The sequence below is a fragment of the Lutjanus erythropterus genome, chromosome 18 (genome assembly GCF_056507025.1).
Source record: "Lutjanus erythropterus isolate fLutEry1 chromosome 18, fLutEry1.hap2, whole genome shotgun sequence".
In the NCBI taxonomy this organism is placed as follows: Eukaryota; Metazoa; Chordata; class Actinopteri; order Lutjaniformes; family Lutjanidae; genus Lutjanus; species Lutjanus erythropterus.
Genome location: NC_139334.1, coordinates 24,557,747 through 24,579,389, shown reverse-complemented (window position 1 = coordinate 24,579,389; position 21,643 = coordinate 24,557,747). Strand labels below are relative to the sequence as shown.

Below are 21,643 nucleotides of genomic sequence, written 5' to 3'. Positions count from 1 at the left end.
ACTCTGTTCAAAGAGACCAAACTCCACCGACAAAAACAATAATTTTACCGCTCTCATTCACCACTGCTTCGATAAGTTAGTCAGTTTGTGTTATTGTGTGACTTTGGTGTTTTAAAGGTTTAGACCAGAGAGGAGTCTGGTCACTTTGAACATAGCGATATTGCGTTTAAAAGAATAAATAATATGAACCTGTCTGTGGCGCAAACAAGCACTTTTGGTGTTTTGCTTCTGCTGAGAGCTGGACCAGTTTCAAAAACTGCTACCTCCATTAGTCACTTAGACACAAAAACATGCAAGAGTCCAGGCTGAAAAATTCCAAAGTTACAGTGAATGTCTCGTTTGTGCCATAAGAAGGAAAACAGGACAAGGTCTTCGGCTGTCTAGCACCTGTAAAATAGGTCAACAACCATAAACCACTGTGTCACCATGTCACTTTTTATTGAAGAGGCCACTGATTGAGAAATCTCAAGGCAAACAGCAGGATAATCTGTCACAGTGTTTCTCCTCCTGACTCTCGAACATCCTGTTTTTCCAATTTCACCTTTTATTATACAGGCAATTCACCGTATCTGTAATCTACTGTATACCGGCAATTTTAGTCCCATCCACGACATCCGAGGAGCGACTGTAGAAAAGAAAGTTTCGGCATTTGTGGAGAAATCAAAACAATTTCCTTTCAATTGCAGCACTTTGAAAGGTTTGATTTCAATTAAATGTGTCCTGGCTTTGAAAAATTACATCGCCAACACTCAAAAAAAAATGTTTTCTACAAAAAAAAAGTTATTATGACTGGGAATGTGTGCATGTTTAGAAGCTTGTAAACATCTTTACTATTCAAATAATCTTAAGTACCATTTTTAGAGGGAAATTTAGGAATAAAAACCCTCAGGTTTATCATCCTTGTCTCCATTTCAGTCTCATAAAGCATGAGATTGACCAGTGCCATACTCTGTGTAACCAGCTGTGGACGTGGACACGCAAACACACACCCAGCGAACAATAAGTGTGTGGACCAAGAAAACAGAGTCCAGCGAGTGTTTGCGTTTTAAGTGTGTGTGTCCAAGACAACCGGCCACTCCACGTGAGCAGACCTGCGTCAGAGCCCTTCATATCCTGACGTGCCAAAACACCATCATCTTTATTCTTTACGTAATTAATGTTTGATTTATGGTTAATGTTACACAGAAGGCATTCCAGACACACCTTAACCTGTGACTTGACTTAACACTCGGCTCTCGGTTCAGAGGAGCGTGTTTGACTCTCACTTAAAGAAGGCTTGAGTCTCAGAAGCAGGATTTGGGGTTATTGTTCCTTTATGTGTTTAACTGACTCTTTTTTTTGGCCAGTCGCCACTCTGAGTCTGCAGCGCATTCCAGTTGTCTCATAACTGCATGCTTGTATGTGCAGGTTCCTTCACCTGGGAGAAACGATGCAGAGTTTATGTGAGTCCTGCAGCTATAAGACTCATTCCTTTCTCAACATACAAAGGCCCTCATTCTGGTTTTCATCCAAACCATAATGTTATATGACATTACATGACATACAACGCCCGAAGCTTATTAAAAGTGTCTGACAACCTGCTGGCAAAAACTCAGAAATCCTGAAGAGGAATTCAATTCCTGAATGAAAATAATCCTGCAAGGTTTTCTAGCTGGATTTGTTAAGAAACCATGAAGATCTTCTGCTCTTTTTAGCTGAAAAAGTATTTTTGAGAGAACAGACTGGAAGTCAGTAGGTGGAGACAATGCAGCAGAAGCACTGTTGGGTCTGTTGGATCACATCCAGGTGCTCTTTGGATACTTCAGGTGTAAATGTGTTTGTTTAATCTTGTGAAGGGCTCATTGCATGAGTGAAATATGCTAAGGCACACTGCAGACTTTGTGCATCTTGTGTGTCTTTGCATGGCAATGTGCATTTAAAATGAGCAATACATTGCAACAAACTTCACTGAAAAAGTGTTTTTGAGATAAAAGATTGTTTGACAGTCAAAACAAGAAAAAGAGCACAATGGCATGAATGACTATTCTGTGTTGAATTTTTAAAAAGGTTTTTGATACTGCCACTTGGGTGCACCAAACTCATAAAATGTCAGATCATGAATGCATTATATTTAATATATAAGTACCTCAATTTTGACACTCAGACATCCAATTTAGCGCACACAATTGCAACAGTGTTCTGGACTTTTTATTTTTATAATAACATGGCATCAAATTTCTGTGTGTTACATAAAAGGCAACTTTGCAGTGCAGACACCAATCTCCAATTTTTTGCATGTAGGTGATTCACAGATCCTTTGTGTGGAAACATCAAAATACCACGCATAAAAAATGTCAGATGTCACATTATAAAGAGCGAGATGATGGATGGATCAAACAAACACTTACTTTAACCCAAACCATGATCTTTTCCTAAATCTAACTAAGTTTTTTTTGTTGCCTAAACCTAACCAAACTGCGAGCATTTCCCAATTTCAACCATGTTTCAATTGTTGTTACAATGTTTTGTGTTGTGTTGTTTGACCTTACCTTGCTAAATATGACGTACTGTTAAAAGGGTAGATGTTATAAGCTGTAGCTTCAGCCTACACATTTTTCACTGCAGAAAAGTCTATTTTGTTAAACAGCATTTATTTACATGAATTAATAAATTTATACACAATGATGCAGACTGAAATAAATTTTAAATACCTAAATTCTAAATGCCAAAATTCACCTGACTATGGATCTACTCTCCACAGGGAAGAAATGCTGTATCATCGGCATGCAAGATCAGACTTTGACCTAAGCACTGCATGCAATTTTAATCCGTAAAACCATGGTATTTGTACACAGATTGAACAGACCGGGTTGGTTTCAGTGTCTCTGAGCTTGTTTTGGTTTTCTGACCCACAGCTTTACCGTTTTAGTTCACTGTCACGCTTACAGCATCGTTTTCAGCCTCAGCGTGCAGCTGTTGTAAATGAAAAAAAATCTAAAAACCCACTATTCATTACCAGTCCAGCACTAAACAACAGACAGACACAGCTATCAACTACCTGGTGAAGACAGACGAGCATGTAGCAGCTAAAGAGCCAGATATTCCTCTCAGGAGTTGGTGGAGACCAAAACAGAGGTAAAAGAGAGAGACTGTTGTATGTACATTCACCAGATGGACAGAAGTATGTCTTCAAATGAATACTAAGGTTGCTGCTGGATGTGTAAATAGCCAACTGTTTGCAAACACGTTTGCCTTACCAACTTAAAAGGTGAAATCGATAAAAACTGTGTAAGTTACTATGATCACAGCCTTAAAACCTGTTATTGTTTGTTGGTGTTGGCTTTAACGAAGGAAGTATTTTGTTGAACCTAAGGATTAAGTTACCAAAGGGACCAAAGATGAGTTTTCTCCAACAATGTAAGCTGGAAGAGGTCATTACAGAGTCAGATCAGTGAAGAGGTTTAGAGCAAGTTGCAGGTTTTTGTAAAGTATCTCTCTGCTCATTCATGTTCTTTCCTTTGTGAATAGCAGGAACCAGGAAAAACAACACGGACCAGAGGATAATATCCAGCAGGGCCACATGTGGTTGCACAAGCAGGAGTCTGAATAACTAGACTCTTTCAGGCTCACCAATCACGTTATTCTCATTACCCATGCATATCTGCTGTTTGTCCTCCTATTGGGTACAGCTGCTACAAAGCAGGAGAACCGTGGTCGACCACCAGCTGCTGGTTTCTCATCAAAATTGGATGAAAACTCTCTTATCCGTCTGGAGGATATTCCCTACAGCTTCATCTCCAGGATCTGAATTCTTCACATACTGAAATTGATGGAGTGAAAACTTTATTCTGAGCTTTTGGTTAAGGAAGATTTTCTCTTCCCTGTCTGATTTTCTCTACCTCACACACACACACACACGGCAGGTAAATTGCAAATACATTCAGGGAAAAGCAAGGCCTGTTTTTTTTAACAGAACATTGTTCATCTCAAATCTTTCAGAAATTCATTAAACAGTTCTTAACTAACAATTGTCCACGCTGCTGAGCCTCTGGAGGAGTCAGTGCGCCCTCATGTGGTAATTGACAGAAGCTGCAGGATCGATCTGACATCCAAGTGTTGAGCAAGGTGTGTATATGGGTGTGAGCAGGGTGACTCAGTTATTGAGGGGGAAAAAAACACTGTGCTCTACATTCAAAAAGCAGGCAGGAGCAGGCAAAGCTCACTTGCCAAGATCACAGTGAGCAGTATGGATACAGACAAGAAGGTTTTAAGAGAAGGATTCCTGGTGAAAAGGGTAAGACTTTTTTTTGTGAAATACATAATAAAACAAATGCTGTGATTTCATTGAGTCAGTGTGACATGTGAGGGATGTAGTTGACGGTAAATAACAATTATTTTGATCATCTGTTTACAGGGTCATCTTGTACACAACTGGAAGGCACGCTGGTTTGTGTTGATGCCAGACAAGCTGCTTTATTACAAGTACGAAGGAGGCAAAAGGGACTCCTGTCAGCGAGGGAAAATCCTACTGAAGGACTGTGAAATAATTTGTCCCTTTCTGGAGCACGAAAATCGACCGGTGAGTACTTCCAGACTCTACTTGTTCAAGATCAGGTCTACTATCATATACACCTTAAAATATAATGTACATTCAAATGTAATGAAAAGTATGTGACCTATAGTGCTCTCAGTCATTAAAGCTATATATAAATAGTGAAATACGCAATAAAGTAAATGATAAATAAGAAATGATCATTTCCACAAAATAATAAAGTTATGTAAAGTGCCAACTTTATTGTTAAACGGGAGAAAGTAACAACAAAACATCAATTAATAAGTTTATAACGCTTTCTAAAACTCTTTATAAATGTTTCTAATCATGCAGGACAAGATTTATAACCAGCTTTATAAAGTATTGTAAGTGGTCGTCATGGTCATGGTCGTTATGTGTTGTAGAGTAGGTTCAGCATTCATAATGCTTTATACCTCCAGGCCAAAGTGACAAGAGTCACATTACAACCACCATCACTCACATTATAACCACTGTAACAACGTATCATAACAAATAACAAATTTATAAAAAGTTTTCTGAGATGGAATAATGTCTTGTAAACAACATGCAATTGCTTATCAACCTTATACAGCAATGTAACTTTATTTCAAACTCACAAAGTCATGCAATAACGTATTGATGTTCAGAAGACGTTATTCTATAATACTTCATAAAGCTTGTCATAACTTGTCATGCATGATTATAAACATTTATAGAGTTTTATAAAGCCTAATAAATGTATTACAGTGTGTTATGCCAGTTATGCATGACTTTGTGACTTTTGCAGCAGTTAAGCGATAACAAGCAAGTTATGACACGTTAAAGCAGTTCTCTATGTGTCTTTATAACTGGCTGAAGTTATGGTAGTAACACAGTTCACTTTGGAATGGCGGTATAAAGCATTATGTATGCTGACCATGAACTACATTATGTTCACCACTTATTATACTTTATAAAGTTTGTTATAAGTTCTTGGATGATAATAAACATTTAAAAAGATGCTGTTGTCACTTTGGCATTGAGGTATAAAGCATTATGAATGCTAAACACATAATAAATTATATCCACCACTTATGATACTTAATAAAGCTTGTTATAAGCTGTCATGCACAATTCTAAACATTTTTAAAGAGTTTTATGAAGCTTTATCAGTGCATTATAATGTTTTATTAATGTGCTTATAATGCATTATGGACATGGATTTCAGTTTATATTTGCCATGTTCCAGCTGCTGTCTGGAACATTAATGTGGTACATTTTCTCTTCAGTGTTTTCCTTTGTTTATGATTTTACTGATAGACCACAGTGAGGGTGTGGCTTCACTTTCATCGTCTCACACCTCTCTTGATAATAAAATATTTTGCCTCAGGTTCCTGTTCTGTCAGGACCTGATTTTTATCATCTACCAAGAACAAGAACAATTTGTTAAGTGTTTTTGGCTCAGGATTCATCAAGTCCTCTGGCGGTAACAAGACTGAACATCAGTCTCCTTTTTATGATTTTTTTTCTCTAGTTGGTGTTCAAGCTGCAGACAAAGAATGGAGTGGATCATTTTCTGGAGGCTTGTTCCCGGGAGGAGAGAGACGATTGGGCTGCTGACATCACCGCTGCGGCCGACAAGCTGCGGACAACCCAGGTGACGAACCAGGAGGACCCTGCTGGATCCCAGTTAAACAACGTCAGTCTGAGGTAAACCCCTGCAAACAGAAGTTCAGCCACAGGCATTGCAGCATCATCATGTGGTGTTTTTACTGTCTCAGCCTGCAGACAGCTTGCTTTTGTCTCTGCATGTTTATGACTATATTTGTATCTCCTTCTAATCTATGTCTTTGTCTCTTTTGAAGCAAAGTGTTGGACTCCATGTATGACGTCCACAGTGGTATCAAGATGAGCACCCACGTGGAGCAGGGCAACACCTACAGCAACTGTTTCTCAGGTAGAACCTACATGTCTGTCTTAATCTTTCAATCTATTTGAAAATGAACCCTGATCCTAATAGTAATAACCATGATATGACACCATGTCATGTCATAAGGAGTCTTACAATACCTGTGCAAAGCTGCAAAGCTGTTTGGGAACCTTAGCCACATCTTTGCATTAAAACTGACATAATTGACCAAAGGACAAAAGAGAGTCATAAACAGTCATGAACATTCACATAGACTCCCACATGTTCATGACAGGTGTCATATCAAGCTTATGCACACTCCTTTAAATAGTGTTACCAAAAATCATATTTATATTTTGACATTTATATCCAGTAACCTATTTATATCCCTGTCTATACATGGCAATGTGTAAAACAATATTGTATGTGCATTTACTGTCCATAACTTCTCCCTATTCAAAGATGCATTTCTGTAGCTTTATAAACAGCATTTAAAATGTCCAAATTTGCACATATTTCTATTTATCTACTGTATGATGTGATGCTCCTGCAGGTTCAGCGGTGGTGGACTGGCTGGTGTTCATGCAGCTGGCTCTGACCCGTGTGGAGGCCATGACGCTGGCCTCGGCCCTGCTGGAGGAGGGTTTTCTGCGGACCGTTGGCCTGAAGAGCGTGGAGGCTCTCCGCACAGCCGGCCTCGCTGAGCAGTTCATGGACGACTCCACTGCACTCTACAGCTTTGTGAGTAATGACCTCCAGCGCTTTATATTCGACACGTATTATACACAGATTTTCAGTGTTAATACATTTATTGAGATGGCAGATATCAGGTGGCAGCAGTGATTAATCCACAGCATGTTTATGTTACCTCCCAGTCTGACAGTTTGAAGAAGAGAGGCAGTGTGAAGGCAGAGACGTCACTGTCTGCAGTGGAGATGAGTGGAAAAGTGATAAAAAGAGGATATCTACTTAAACAGGTAAACACACTTTGCTAACTCTGTGTTAAGAGGCTAAAAATAACCATTTCCAAATATTTAAATTGAGATTTTAAACTATACCTAATGGATTTATAAGACATATTGATCACTTATGAGCCATTAATAATAGACTGTTTGGCCTTCTGGAAAAAGCTTACAGAGGACATGGACCAGAATATTTTTATTAAGAACTTTTAAACACCTATAACTGCAGAATCGTATTACAAGTCAGCATCACAAGTCAAACCAGCATTTATAAAAACAGTATTACTGAGTGGAAAACATAAACATCAGCCAAAGAGGGCTTTTCACAACCTGGCAACCCAAAATGTGTTCTTATTTTTACAAGAGCTTACAAACCTTTTATAAAGGCTGCCTTGTTGGAAAGTGGTATTATTATGTTTTATTACTTTGGCAAATGTATTTAAATGTGACGTGAACATATGACAACACTTGAAACTGACACTTGGCCCACCTTTAACCACAGGGACACAGAAGGAAGAACTGGAAGGTGCGACTGTTTGTGCTGCGTTCAGAACCTGCTTTCCTTCACTACTTTGATCCCACCAAGGTGAGTGTGCAGCCCAATACAGGAAAATAAATCGCGCTCAGTCGATAGAAATCAATGAAAAAAGTGGATCAGTCACCTGGTAAACCCTATAAGGAAGTGAATTTAATTTATGGACACAACAAAGGTAAAAACAGGGCAAAGACCTCAGGTGTCAGGCCGGCCATGACACCGCTGTCATTACTCATAACACACATAACTCATCGTTTCCACAAGTCTGACTCAATCTAATCCACTTCCTGTGTTACGTTACCTGTCAGGATGACATCAGCCCTGCCGGCGGCTTTGCCCTGCGTGGCTGTCTGGTTTCTTCTCTGAATGACAACGGAGTTCCCTCAGGTGAGTCACCGTCTCCAAAACCTCCAGTGACCCCAGAGACTTGTTCATTTCTAAACAAACAAATAACTACAGGACAGGACCATTGATTAGAAAAAGTGGTTTTTGGTTTCCTTTTTTTTTTTTGAATGAGGTTATCCCTGCCTTCCAAATCGCATACTTTTTCTTTCTACTTTTTGCACGTACTACAGCTGCTCTTACAAAGTATGTACTGTTATATGCAGCATGCAAACACACCACTTCATCATAACATTGTGCCTTGAATTTATGACCCTCTTGCTCTCAACTGCTCGGTCAATGTGACTTATTGTCCCCTGTGCAGAGGATTGTGGGTCAGAATAGCAAGAAAAGCTGGCTCATCTGTTCACTTTCACAGTGAAAATGTGTCATTCAGGTTTTCATATCGACTTGCACCATTTCTGCTTTAATATGTCTGTCCATCCAAAGCAGCCTTATTGTGTTGATAACTAACGCAGTTATCCTTTGATTTCTCCTCCCACAGGTGTGAAAGGCAACATTCAAGGCAACTTGTTTAAAATCATCACTCAGTCAGACACACATTACTTCATCCAGGCGCCGACCCACCAGGAGAAGATGGACTGGATCGAAGCGATCAGAGAGCAGACCAATTAAAAACTTAGATCTCATTTATTCAGCTGTGAAGAAGACTGAATTTACACATTCTGTGAATGTAAACTGTAGCAAAAGACTGGGACCAGACAAAAGACTGCAATCAGACGAAAGTGCTGTTGGTTAAATAACATTTCTGTTCAATTATTGCTAAAATGCCACTGCTTTCAGGTCGATCTTACTGTATATTATTCTGTATATGTGAGGAGGATTTAAAGGGTTTTAAAAGCCCAACAGTTGCAGCATTTGCTGTTGTAATCATTCAGTTTAAGTTAAACGTTTTTTGTGTGAATGTGAGTGTTTTGCAAGATATTTTCAATATTAAACATCATCATTTCAACTTCATTCTGTACGTAGATTTTTTTACGCAACTGCAGACTACAGTGTCGAAAAGAACATTTACTTGAGTACTATATTAAAGTGCAATTTAAGGTACTTGTATTTTGCTTGAGTAATTCAAATTTTCTGCTTCTTCATACTTCTACTCCACTACATTTCAGAAATACTGTGCTTTTTATACCACTATTTTTGTACAACAATCTGCAAATTAAGATTTTACATAAAACACATTGTTAAGTTGCCAAATCTAAAAATGAACAGTTAAACATTAATCCAGTTATTCTAAACTTTTTTGGCTTGTGAGCCTTGACAAGAAGCAGCATTTTGTCAGGGCTTTCGCCATCGTTCAGACGTCTGTGAGATATTAATTTTACTCTAGAATTTTCAGATGGTTTCATTTCAAGAGCTGTTTGAGGCCTAAAGAGGAAAAAGTATCCAATATTTAACAAATAACAGCAAACATGTTAGAAACCCCCCCCCCCCCCCCCCCCCCAAAAAAAAAAAAAAAAAAATTATTCTGTGACCTTTTGGAGGGATTCAACACTTAAGTTACCTTACAGTGCAAGTAGTGCTGCTTTGACATTTGCATAATTTGCATGGCTTTTCTGCATCATTGTTTAGTGTTAATGTCATTATACGTGTAGCCTTAACTACAGGCTACTACTACAATTCAAAACATGGTGGAATAATTTAATGCAGTAAAGAGGCAAGAGATTCGTCAAAATAAAAGTCCTCTGCTCATTTCATGTTTTGGAGGGGACAAAAGCATGTGTTTTAAATACTTGCCCCCAAGAAACATATGCCTGTGCTTTACATGGTATTAAAAAAGCATTATATTGCATTTACAAAAGTCTTCAATATTTTGCTTGCTTGCCACAAACCATATTAGTTATGATTCTTTGCAAACTTTTGGGAAACGTTATACAAACTAAAAGTGTGATTGTTGTGACAATGGATTCTGTTGCAAAAGGCTTTTCAATCCTTTTTGAATAAGGTTTCAGTCGGCACCATCACACCTGAACACTGTCACTCCTACTAACTGCAACAGTTATAAAGCTAATTGTCTTGTAAGAGGCAATAATTAATCCTCTTTCATTGGTCAATCTCTTCATCAACTGTCGTCTGCTTATCTGAGCCCAGAATTATATCATTTAATTTTTTTGTTACATAATGCTGGGAAACACTGCAACAAATGTGATATAATAACAATTGTCCCGACTTGTTTTCCATCCTAGTTGAAACATGAAACAGGTATTAAATTGTGCTCTATTCTGCTTTAACTTTGTGAACCCTACAGGAGCCTCGAGGGGGGTGTTTTATATGGTTTTATATGGCACTTAAATAAAGAGTCTGAGGAAGCACAAGTGCAGACAGGAGCAGCCTCAGGAGGTATTTGTCACAATCATCAAGTTTTTTTTTTTCCAGGCTGGCTGCTCCCAGCAGTCACAGACGGGCACTCCCACTCTGCAAGCTGAGTCGAGCCTTTTTATCTGAATGACTCAGCCTGAGCTGGTGTTGGTTTAGAGCCTCGTTCCGGTGAAATAATAAGAGTGACACAATACCTCAGTGATATATGATAACGTGGAGCTGGTTTTGGAGTAAATCCAAGCAGCGGTAACTTGACCACAAAGTGGAAAACAACAAAAAAAAACATAACAACAAAAGTGATTTATTGCAGTGAAGTAAAGTCAATATGAAACATTCACATAAAAAGTGCTAGTGGTAAAAGAAAAGTACACAAATCAGTGGGCGTCAGGAGTTTTTCAAAGCTTAAATCAAACAGAAAGTGTGACATAATAACCTAATCCTTCCAGCTTTCTTTTTTTTTTTTTTTTAAATCTGGAGGTAAACTCAGAGGAATGTTTTACTGGCATGCACTAATGTAGGCTACTCAAACTGTTTTACATTATTACACCTGTTACAGTACTTAGTCGGGCACAGAATGACAATCAATTGACTTCAGAGACATTCATCTTCATGCAGGCGCTCGTAAATGTAAGTGCTTTCAAAGGTTAACTCCAGAGAAATCAAAGACAAACGTCTGAGGTTTAAATGCACAAAAATTGATGCGGCACTCCTTTTTTTTTTCTGCAGTGTCACATCACGTTTGCACAAATGTTCATTGAGGGAAAATCTTATAGCTTTGACCACATTTGCTCAAATTCACTTCAGTTCAAATCACATCCCTCAGTTTGTTTAAGACATTGCTGACTGTTACGTTCAGTCATTATCCTCAAGTCTCCAAATAGGTAATCTAGTGAAGGCACTTTGTCTCTTTAACGCGTCATTACGAGGCAGCCGTAACTTTATTTGGATCTGGAGACGCAACGTCCCCACCGTGGGTTAATTTATTCACTTGAAAAGTAGCTATATTCTAATCTGATGCATTGAATACTGTCCCAGAACATCCTGATGTATGGTTTGTTTTGTTTGTTTTCTTTTATAGCTGGTGTTAGGCCACCTTGGTGAGCTGTAGATCTCCAAAGACCCGTAAGGCAGTGAGGGAGGCGAGCGGGGAGAACCGGTGGGTGAATCCACACAGAGGCTGTCCGTCCACCAAGATACGAAACTGCTGGTGCTCACAAACTATCTCCATCTGAGAGGCAGAGTGGAAGAAGAAGAGGAGAAGATCAGGTTTTTTTTCATGGTAAAAGCTGCATATTTAAAGCACATACTAAATCATAAACAGAGGAGACGGTCCCATTCGTACTAAATGAGCAGTCGTAGACTTTCTTGATTTGGGTGTGATATGATGAAATGTCCTCTAGGGTCCAAACCCTAACCCTCATGAAAGGACCGTCCATACCCAGAACTATAACGTTAACTGTAACTGTAAATATATAATGTTAAATATAGTTCTAACTCCACTGAATGATGGGGTCCAGACCTCAACTTTATAGTTGTGGTGTGTCAGAGCTTCATCTAGAGATTCTGAGTCTTTTTTCCATGTGTGGTTTTCAGCGGGAAAAAAAATAGACAGTGAAAATGATCTGTTGATAGTCATATCAACATTGCAGCAGCAACATTACACCTTTCACTGCAGTTTTAATGTTTATATCTGCAGTACAGTCACCTGTCACAGACATGAAACCATCAGGTAAAAGGCCCTTTTCTCTTCACATTGCTCTTTGGTTACAGCGCTTTTCTTCTCTTCGAGACTCTTCTGCAAACTCAACTCAAACTGCAAGCTGCAGCAGTTCAGTGAGTAGCTATTTTATTACAGAGGTGCAGTAGTTATAGTCACATAATACGACTATTTTAATCTTGACAAGGGTTAGGAACTTTTTGAGCATGAATGCATCATGACTTTCAGCTTGCTGGTGCCCTTTTTACTTTCTTCCTCCCTGCCAATCAAACAACCTGAGTTCACCACTGACGAACACAGTTTTCAGCCAAAGATGCTTATTTAATTGTGCATATTTAGTCACGTATATTTGATGTTCATCTTGTGCAGCACAGTGATGAAATGCTCCCCTTAGGGTAAGATGATGACCTCAATCCAGTTAGATAATCTTACCTGTCACAGTCTCTGCAGCATGAACTAAATTCATAGCAGATCTCAGAACTGTTGGTTACTTTTCAACTTTTGATTTCTGGATTTTGAACAATGACCAATTATGTCCTTTCATTCTCTGCATCCAAACAGACACATGTGCCTAAAGTGCATGTTTAAAGCTGACTTTGCATTGCAGTCATTCACAATGGAAATAAGCATATAAACGATCTCTCCAATCACACAGGAAGAAGTGCACTAAACAGTCTCAGTGGGAGCTGGAGGCTTTTTGTATTATTCTAGTTTTGTATGTACTTGCCTGTTGGTTATGTCCTTACTGTATGACTGACCAGGATTGGAGGAGTGGGTGAAGAGGTGTTGGTGATTTTTCAAATGTTAAGAAGATTAAAAAAAAAATGCTGCAATATGAATCTTATTTTTAATTTGTCTTCAACTTAAAAAAAGTAACAAAAAACAAAAAATACTTGCACTGAACCACAGGAAAACTATTTTTATCACCTAAGATCATGCAAAGATTAGAAAGTGAACAAATAAAGATATTGATCAACAATGCTTTTGTCCCTGATGATCATGTCGCACTGTCAGTCACTCAAGATGTCAGAGATTATATGTGTACCTTGAAGGATTCTCCAGGTGCAAAAGGAAAGAAGGACAGGGTATTTTCAGCTTTACCCCACTTTCCAGCGAGGCGGGCGTTGCGTTGGACCGCCTTGTCCAGGAAGTTGATTTTTAACTCGAGTCCCACGTCGCCATCCGTGTCCTCCTCCTGAGGCGCACTGGACAGAGTCACCTCAATGCTGTTCAAACACAGCAGAGATCAGGGACACAAAAAAGTGGTGCAGAATACAACATTTTAAGACTGACACATTTATGCATACAAACTACTGGACGAAACAAACGTCACTTTGGGCTCTGGGTAATTGTGACGACATTTCTCCCTATTTTCATATTTTTTTTACAAACCAAACAATCAGTCGATTAATGGAAAAAATAATCAGCAATTTATTTTATAATGAAAGCAATCATTAGTTGCAGTCCAATACAAAAATATTTAAAAAAAAGCTCCATCTCAACCAACTACAGCAGCACACCCTGCTTTTACATTAATGTGTGAGTAATAATAATCTAATGATATCATAGGAATATTTTTCTGCTCTACTATTAATAATTTATACTTGTATACTTTTATTTGGGTAACATTTTCGGGTGGTAGGACCTGAACATTTTCTCTACCACTGCTGACATGCTGCTCTTTCATCTGTCTGCCTTTCAGTCTTTTCTTCTGATTTAACCAACTTGGTTATAAACGTCTGTACTTCTTGAGAGAACAGTGACACCTTCTGGTCTTTAAGACAACTATAACAAAGTAATTAATGACAACTTAGTCTGATAAATGACAATGAGTTAACACACATTACTTTGACCATTACAAGAGCAAAAAGTGTGGAAGTCATGATGGATTATTCCTGCAGGAGAATTTCTAAAGTTTTCAGCGGTGGAAAATAACTATGTACATTTAGTCAAACGCTGTACTTAAGATACTTTACTTGATCATTCCTGTTTTATGTTGCGTTGTACATCTACTCCACTACATTTCAGAGGGAAATATTGTACTGCTGAAATGCAAAGCTGAAACATTATCAACAACCAGCTTCTGTACAAGTCCATAATTTAACCAGGAATTTTGTGATTTATGCTGTTGCCACTGCATTATTACAGTTACGTTTTATTTGAACCTGGTCTGAGTACCAAACTGACAAAGAACATGTTTTTGCCAGCAGATTTTTGGTTACACTGATAGTGGATTTGGTGTCACAATGACCAGTCAGAACCAAGTTTAAATTAGCAAATAACTTGACTTTTATAATTACAACTGTTTTACACAATCAGGAGGGGTTATAGACTATCTGAATGGGAGCCAGGATGTCGGTCACTGGCATGTAGTTTGAGATTGTCCAGTAATGACATTTAGCATTTCTGTAGAGAGATGCACAAAATATTGGAAGGCAATACAAAGATATTTTACCAGTTTAAAACTTCCATTTTAGGAAAAGTTGACTTGTATGTAGAGCACTTCAACAAATACTTATTTGGTGTTCTGGTAACATCTGTTAAGAAAACCATTAATAGGCGCTAGCTGCTCCCCCACAAAAGAGGAATGGACAGATATAATTAATGAAGTACCATATAAAGGAAAAATATGCTTTTACTTTATCTGCACTGAGGTCAAAGGGTAACTACGGTCACATTTTTTGGCTGAAATCGAGTTATGACTAAAAATTAACTTTTTCCACAAAGTCTCAAAGTTCGATAATGCTTTGCTCTAAAGAAAAAGCTGTTTTAAAATTGCAATAACTACAAAATCTGACCAAATAAAAAAAAATTAAAGCCATTTTTCTGTTTTAGTCTTGCTTAGTTACAACCATTAGACTTCATAGGGCAGTATTTGCAAAAGTCACGGCAACACTTTATTGAGTTTTGTTGTTGTTGTTGTTTTTCCCCCTTTCTTTTTCTCCTGTCTAAGGAAAATTTTGCCTTGTCTCCTAATTGGCCTCTATTTTTTTTAATTAGATAAATTACTGGATTGTCTCCCAACATGTTAATGCACATCTTTATTACAATACAGCCCTCTATCAGATTGTAAAAATAGTATATTTTGTATAAAGAATTCATAATAATAATAACAATAATAATAATAATAATAATAATAACAACAATAATAATAATGATAATAATGTTATGAAAAAATGAAAACCTCCAAAATAACCATGTTACGTTCAGTGTCTAGCCAAGGGTCCTTTGAGAGGATATGTCCTTAAAAGCCTTCTGTCCTGATGTTTCTGCAGCTAAAAATACGTTTTTTGACATAAAAAAAAGTTCTGCATCATAGCCTGGTTTATTTTTGCACATTGTGTGTGTTGTTTTTAGCTTAATTGTCGTCTTGAACTGGACATAACGGACTAAATGGCCATCTGATGTTATCAACCAAAGAAATTCCAGTGTGACTCTTCAGATTTCATGGGATTTGCAACTCTCCCACGCACATTCGCTGACTAACCTATAATTAGGAAACGCGCAAAGATATTTTTCCCAAAACAGGGATAGCAGGGTGGTTGGCAAATGCTCTCAAACACAGACAACAGCTGCCTATATGTTTTAAAATTCAGTTTTATGACAGTACAGAGCATTTTCATCCATGCCACGTCATTATGTGCAACAGTATATCAATAATGCATATTTCCTTTAAATGAAAACAGGTGTGTGCACTCACCTTTTGGGCTTTTTGTTAATAATTCCCATAACAACGAGTTTCATTGAAGGCCGCAGCCCACCCTTTATCTCTCCGATATACTCCCCCTGTGAAACAATGGACATGTTTAAACCTACAGATGAGGATGAGGCCTGCACCGCCAAACAAGACACCACACTGAGTTTATTATTAGCCCTTCATCATGCAGCCTGCCGCTGTCTTCATCTGCGGTCAGCTGCCATCTACAGCACCGCCGGGAACAATAGCTTTATTGATCCGCATTTTAAACAATCAGTGACTCAGCTGCACAAACTATCATGCTCCTTCTGCTTCTTCCCCCTCGCAAGTGAAATATTTTAAAACGAAAGCACAGGTTATTTCTTTTTGCAGAAATGTTGCAGTGCATGCGAATAAAAACGCGGCTACATACATGTTCTTTCTTGTCCTTTTCTTCCATTCCACTCAGGGCGTGATGCGGTGTGGAGGTTGTGGAGCGGTGATGCCAACTGAGGACTGATTGACTCTGCCTCCAGCTGGCAGACCCCGCCTGTAACACGTTGTCATAGAGACAGCCTCCCAATTTGGCGGTGATGATGGTGGGAGACGGACAGAGAGGGAGAGCGGGGGATAAATTAAAATATGAATAGACACGTGTTAATTCAGTCCTGATGATGTGGACAAAAAAGTTCAAGTTAATGATCGTTAAGATGCTTTTAAGGGACTGATGTGAACGTGTGTTCTGCATCTCTTCATAGTCAAGTCAAAGCTTCTGTTTCAAAATAGGGGAGAGTGGGGACAATTGCAATATTTTTTTACACTTTCCTTCATAACTCATAGACTGTCTAAAATACCCTTGTGATACAAGAAACATGTGCACAAATTAATAATGCAGTTTATTTATTTATTTTAAATTAATTTGACAGACACCACATATAATAAACATAAGTGTCAATATTGATATATTTTCACTAATAAAGACAAGACAGTAATATTAAATTTAATGCAAGAAGTCATGGTGTTTCAAATTGTCCCCTAGTGGGTGCAACTATAACAGTCATTGGGGGAAATTGCAGCACTGAAATAATAAGTCATATTAGTCCAGTGTATATTATCCTATCTTTACACTTTTTTTCCCCCTCAAAAGCTCCCCTTATTATTATAATAAAAACAGACTCATTTGTAGAGAGAAAGTGAAAAAGTATCCCAAATCTTATTTGCTCTTTACCAGCAACAGGGTGGGTTAGATTAAATGTCAAAGGATACTTCAGACCCCTTATCAATAACTTAGTTTGGTTCTAAGTTTTTTAAGGATTTGTTTATTGAAAGGCGCCCGCTTTCCAATGCAGTAACTTTTAGCCCTTATCATTTCAGTTTATATTATGCTTTAGTGGTGCATATTACCAAGCAAATTTGCAATTAATCAAATTGGGTCCTGGTGCATTTACTCATTTATAGGTCTTTAATCCAGTTTTGTTCAGCAAACCCATGCTAACATTGAACACAATCAATAACTTCATCAACTCCTGCTAAAAGAGGTGTTGTATTGTATTTTCAGCTGGACTACTACGCAAACCCCCCAAAAGCACAAAAAATACACATTATTTCACACATATTTTCCTCACCAAAAATTACAACCAGCCGTGACAAAACAACCTCAACTGAAGGTCTACTTGTCTTTGTGTGGAGCTTTCATGTGGATGGCATTGTCCACATCAGCAGAAGTTGCTATAGCAACTGAGCCAATGGACATCACATTCATGTTAATGTAACTTAAACATGGGTGAGACTCATGCAAAGTTTGACCTTCTAAAGCTCCACGGGAACTGAACACTAGGAGCTCCAGAACAAATGGGCTGTCAACTTCTGTTTCCAAGTTCATAAATAAAATGTAAACTTCCACAACCATCTCATTTCTTTATACCCATGTCAACAGATATACAGCAGAACATGTCAGTTGTCCTGAAAACATTCAAAGGTAACATAATACTCAGATATTTCACAGTTATTGATGATGTTTGTTTTGTATTGTAGGATTCTTTTCTGTAATATCCTCTGTTGCTGTAGTATTTCTATTTTATTTTATTGGTATGTGGTTTATTACAGTCTGCTCTCAATGTATTTTTATATGTTTAGCATTTTCAGAAATGCTTTAGCAATATGTACAGTCTTACATCATGCCAATAAAGCAACTTTAATTTAAATTTTTATTTTTTTTGACAGTAGTTTGCTAACTGGTAAGTTATTCAAAACTATATTCATTTTCTTTTCCAATTCAAAGGGACTTGGCAGGAAAAATAGATCTTTACTCCCCCAAAGCAGGTGTAAAAATAAACAAAAGAAAAATACACATACAATTAAGAATCATGATTTTGTTAGAGATATATAGGCTTATATATGTATAGATAGATAACTTAGAATAAGTTATAAGTTATAAAAAAAACAAAACAAAATTATTAATAATTATTTGTCCTCCTCTTTGAATTCTTGTATTTCCGACAGCACATGAAGGCAGCAGTATAAAAAAGACCCTCCTGGCTCGCTGTCCTGGAACGCCCACCTCGTGCCAACCTTTGACCAACCAGCGGCGGAGAATCAGCTGATTGTGTCACATGACCTTCGTTAACATGCATCTAGCCAGCTAGCATAACAGGTCAGGAGAGAGCAGGAGCTGGGAGTGTGTACAAACCCCAGTTTGAGGGGAAACAGCTCAAAGAAATGAGTAAGTAACTTTATCCATTACCCGCTAACTTGTCAACGCTTTAGCCTCTGCGTCTGCTAGCTGTTACGAAAGTTAGCTAACTTAATGTTTTAGCTACAGTCAGTCAGCAACATTTTTTTAGCTAATGCTAACGCTAATAGTGACATTAGGCTGAGTTAGCTGTCAGATCTGAGTAGAGACGAGTGGTGAAGATGGACCTTTGATATTTTAAAAGCATGTGTAGCTGAAAGGCGTATTTAGTGTCTCCGACTGAACACAGCAGTAGCTGATCCATGTTTCTTTCCCAACGTGCGCGGGTTGTTTGGACAGAAAATTAAAGGTACAGATGATAGAATTACATTGTGTTTAACATTTCGCATCTGTGGTAACAGATGACGAGGCGAGGCGTGTCAGTAAAGAATATATGCATGAATAATCGGTTGTTAATTAGTCAGCTATGCTAAATTAATCATCGTTGGTAAATGTGTGGCAAATATACAAAACAAACTTATTAAAAGTAATGATGAAATTGAAAGTGTGACTGATATCTATTTTTTGGGAGTTATCAGAGATAATAAATTGTGCTGTAAACAATATAGATTGTGTCAAAGCAAAAACATCTATTGTAATAAACGTTAAGACAATATATTGTCCATTTGAACTGCCACACATGACTGACTGTGCAGAAATACATATAAAACATATAAATACTTAGAGAGTTATAAGAATTGTAAACAGAGAACCAACCAGTTTATGTTCATTGAATTAAAGCGTCCAATATTCAAAAACTAGGTAGATTTAAAATGTCACTGCTCATGCATTAAGTAAGCAACAAACTGCGACCTGAAAGTATCCAACATCTGTTAAAATGTGTGAAGGTCCATTGAGTTTGAATGTATGCATGTTTAAGAAAGATTAGGATTGATGGGGGAAAAAATCAATTCCTCTGTTGCTTGTTTTTGTTTTTAACGGTGACAGTGTCCGTTTGATTTGGTTCAGTTAGATGTCTCCTGTCTTACAGGTGTACATAAACTAAACAAATGAACTTATTTTTTACATATGAAAATTATTGGTTGTCTTATCAGTATTGGCTATAAGAAGCAGGTACTTACTGGTTGTAGAGTAAGCTGAAAAAAATATCAGTTTCATGCGTCCCTAACAAATATAAATTTACTTTATATGCTTCAAAACAGTTATAAGAACTGTAAGCAAGGCTGTTTATCAAGAACTGACTGACCCACTGCCTCAAAAAGTCTAAGAGTGGATAGATTGTAACATGGCACTAAACATACATAAGTTAAACAACAACTATGACCTGAAAGTATAAAAAATCTGTTTAAAGAGATACTATACTCTGATGTCTTTCTTCTATTTTAGGCGAGGAAAGCTCAAGCATACTCCTTGACTATATGGAAATAAAGGTGCCTCCCCAGTTGTGACCACTGAGCAGAGGAGTGTCACAGTGAAAGTGGACATGCATCCCTTCGGCTGTGAGTCCGAGACCTCCCTCCAGGACCTGTTTGAGTACTCCAAGAGGTGCCTGCAGCATGGAGAGTGGGAGCTGGCCAATGCCTGTGTGCCACAGCTGGTTAACTCGACAGGAGGACTTTCAGAAAACCTCCGAGACATAATCAAAGCTATCGTCTGCCATCCTTACAAGTTAAAGTGAGTCACACAGCTGCATGTTCAGAAGACATTCAGTTTTTCCTTGTTTGTAAAAATTTATGAAATGTAATGTATTATTGTTTTTAGGCCTGCAAAAATAATCATCCCAAAAACTTACCCTGATGTTTGTGTGTTATTTGTGCTTGTGTGTTTATTTTGTAGATGGGAGTCTGTTGGCAGTCCACACAAACTGGCTTGGTTTTGGCTTCAGGTTTTGGAGAAATGGACAGAAGAGCAGGTAATGTGGCTCTCTCTATTGTCCTTATTTGACTTACTCTGAAGCAGCATGTTTAGTTGTGTCACCTTTAAGCAGTGTGTCAGTATTTGAGACCATATTCATTTGTGTTAACGTACAAAAACACAACCAGAAACCAGAACCTTCAAACCGGAAAGATCATCTCAAAAACTTGGCTGTCTTTTCACAAAGCAGACAATATTGTGTTGTGAAACTGGGTGAAAAGGCATCAGAAACATGACCAACAGTGTGACTTAATAACTTAACTGTTGTTTACTTTTCACTCGAGGTTCCTCCGGACATCAGGAGAGAGCTGGAGTTCTTGCTGCTGCTGGAGGAGCTGGGGTCAGAGGGGATACCAGAAACTGCTCTCAAGGTTATTTTTATTTAGACTTTTGTCTGCAATCAAATTGACAGTTGATAAAGAATCAGTAAAAACAACCTAAGAATGTTACCTTTAATTTAATTTAGACACAGATTTATGTTCACATGAGCCAAGTGTTCTAAGGTTAACTTGATTTGTTTTGTTTTACTCGTTGTGACTACAGACAGATGTTAGGAAAACTGAAATAAATTATCTTTCCGCAGGAGTTGCATCAGGCCTTCTTGGATGCACATTCGGAACAAAAGGCCCCAGATGGTTCAAGGACAACAGACGCTGCTGTTGAGTCTTGTCTGCGAACCTTATTGGAGAAAAAGAAGCCCAGACTCGCCCAGTCGTTAGCACATTTCTTACAGGTAGAGTCAAACATATCATGATGATCAAGCAGCACAAAATTATTCTTTTTAAAAAGTATTGTTCAAAAACATAACGATATAAATTTAGGAATATGTCTTTTATGTACGTGTATGTGCGCATGAATTTATAAAACTTATGAATGTTAGTAAAAGATAAATATACATACTCCTTATAAACCTTGTTCTGGGTGTTTTGAATAGAAAATTATTTGAAATTGTTCAAACATTTTAAGTGGGTCTGAATGATGTTTTCTGCCACAGTTGTGGGCATCTT

General features: G+C 37.9%; 3 protein-coding genes across 4 annotated transcripts in view; 2 read left to right on the top strand and 1 right to left on the bottom strand.

Annotated features, from left to right (window-relative positions):
- The first annotated feature begins 3,550 nt into the window (after positions 1-3,550).
- plek2 (pleckstrin 2) lies at positions 3,551-9,275 on the top strand. 2 transcript variants are annotated; one of them, XM_084742542.1, is made up of 9 exons: positions 3,551-4,104; positions 4,394-4,558; positions 6,045-6,220; positions 6,376-6,467; positions 6,973-7,160; positions 7,295-7,396; positions 7,884-7,967; positions 8,225-8,303; positions 8,803-9,275. In XM_084742542.1, exons 2-9 carry the CDS (start codon positions 4,436-4,438, stop codon positions 8,931-8,933), a joined length of 975 nt encoding a protein of 324 aa, XP_084598668.1. In that variant the 5' UTR covers positions 3,551-4,104; positions 4,394-4,435; the 3' UTR covers positions 8,934-9,275. The 2 variants fall into 2 exon arrangements, with proteins under 2 accessions (XP_084598668.1, XP_084598669.1); XM_084742543.1 differs by lacking the exon at positions 3,551-4,104 and adding an exon at positions 4,211-4,273.
- A 1,647-nt stretch (positions 9,276-10,922) lies between these two features.
- LOC146311125 (galectin-related protein B) lies at positions 10,923-16,704 on the bottom strand. The gene is made up of 4 exons (XM_084743207.1): positions 16,464-16,704; positions 16,055-16,140; positions 13,400-13,580; positions 10,923-11,865 (listed from the first exon to the last, which is right to left on the bottom strand). Exons 1-4 carry the CDS (start codon positions 16,488-16,490, stop codon positions 11,722-11,724), a joined length of 438 nt encoding a protein of 145 aa, XP_084599333.1. The 5' UTR covers positions 16,491-16,704; the 3' UTR covers positions 10,923-11,721.
- A 1,918-nt stretch (positions 16,705-18,622) lies between these two features.
- Positions 18,623-21,643, top strand: part of zfyve26 (zinc finger, FYVE domain containing 26) — a 35,094-nt gene continuing 32,073 nt past the window's right edge. The window contains exons 1-5 of the mRNA XM_084741940.1: positions 18,623-18,752; positions 20,109-20,396; positions 20,559-20,634; positions 20,921-21,007; positions 21,220-21,369. Coding sequence (XP_084598066.1) covers positions 20,206-20,396; positions 20,559-20,634; positions 20,921-21,007; positions 21,220-21,369 — 504 coding nt within the window. The 5' untranslated portion in view covers positions 18,623-18,752; positions 20,109-20,205. The remainder of the gene's footprint in view (positions 18,753-20,108; positions 20,397-20,558; positions 20,635-20,920; positions 21,008-21,219; positions 21,370-21,643) is intronic.

What these genes read in the sequence shown, in the direction of transcription:
- LOC146311125 (XM_084743207.1), bottom strand. Translation starts at nt 16,490, where the DNA reads ATGGAAGAAAAGGACAAGAAAGAACAT. An exon ending in AAAAGGACAAGAAAGAACAT is followed by an intron (nt 16,141 to 16,463) that starts GTATGTAGCCGC and finishes ATTGTTTCACAG; the next exon opens with GGGGAGTATATCGGAGAGAT. An exon ending in CACCTGGAGAATCCTTCAAG is followed by an intron (nt 11,866 to 13,399) that starts GTACACATATAA and finishes TCTGCCTCTCAG; the next exon opens with ATGGAGATAGTTTGTGAGCA.
- plek2 (XM_084742543.1), top strand. Translation starts at nt 4,226, where the DNA reads ATGGATACAGACAAGAAGGTTTTAAGAGAAGGATTCCTGGTGAAAAGG. An exon ending in TGGAGCACGAAAATCGACCG is followed by an intron (nt 4,559 to 6,044) that starts GTGAGTACTTCC and finishes TTTTTTCTCTAG; the next exon opens with TTGGTGTTCAAGCTGCAGAC. An exon ending in CCACTGCACTCTACAGCTTT is followed by an intron (nt 7,161 to 7,294) that starts GTGAGTAATGAC and finishes GTTACCTCCCAG; the next exon opens with TCTGACAGTTTGAAGAAGAG.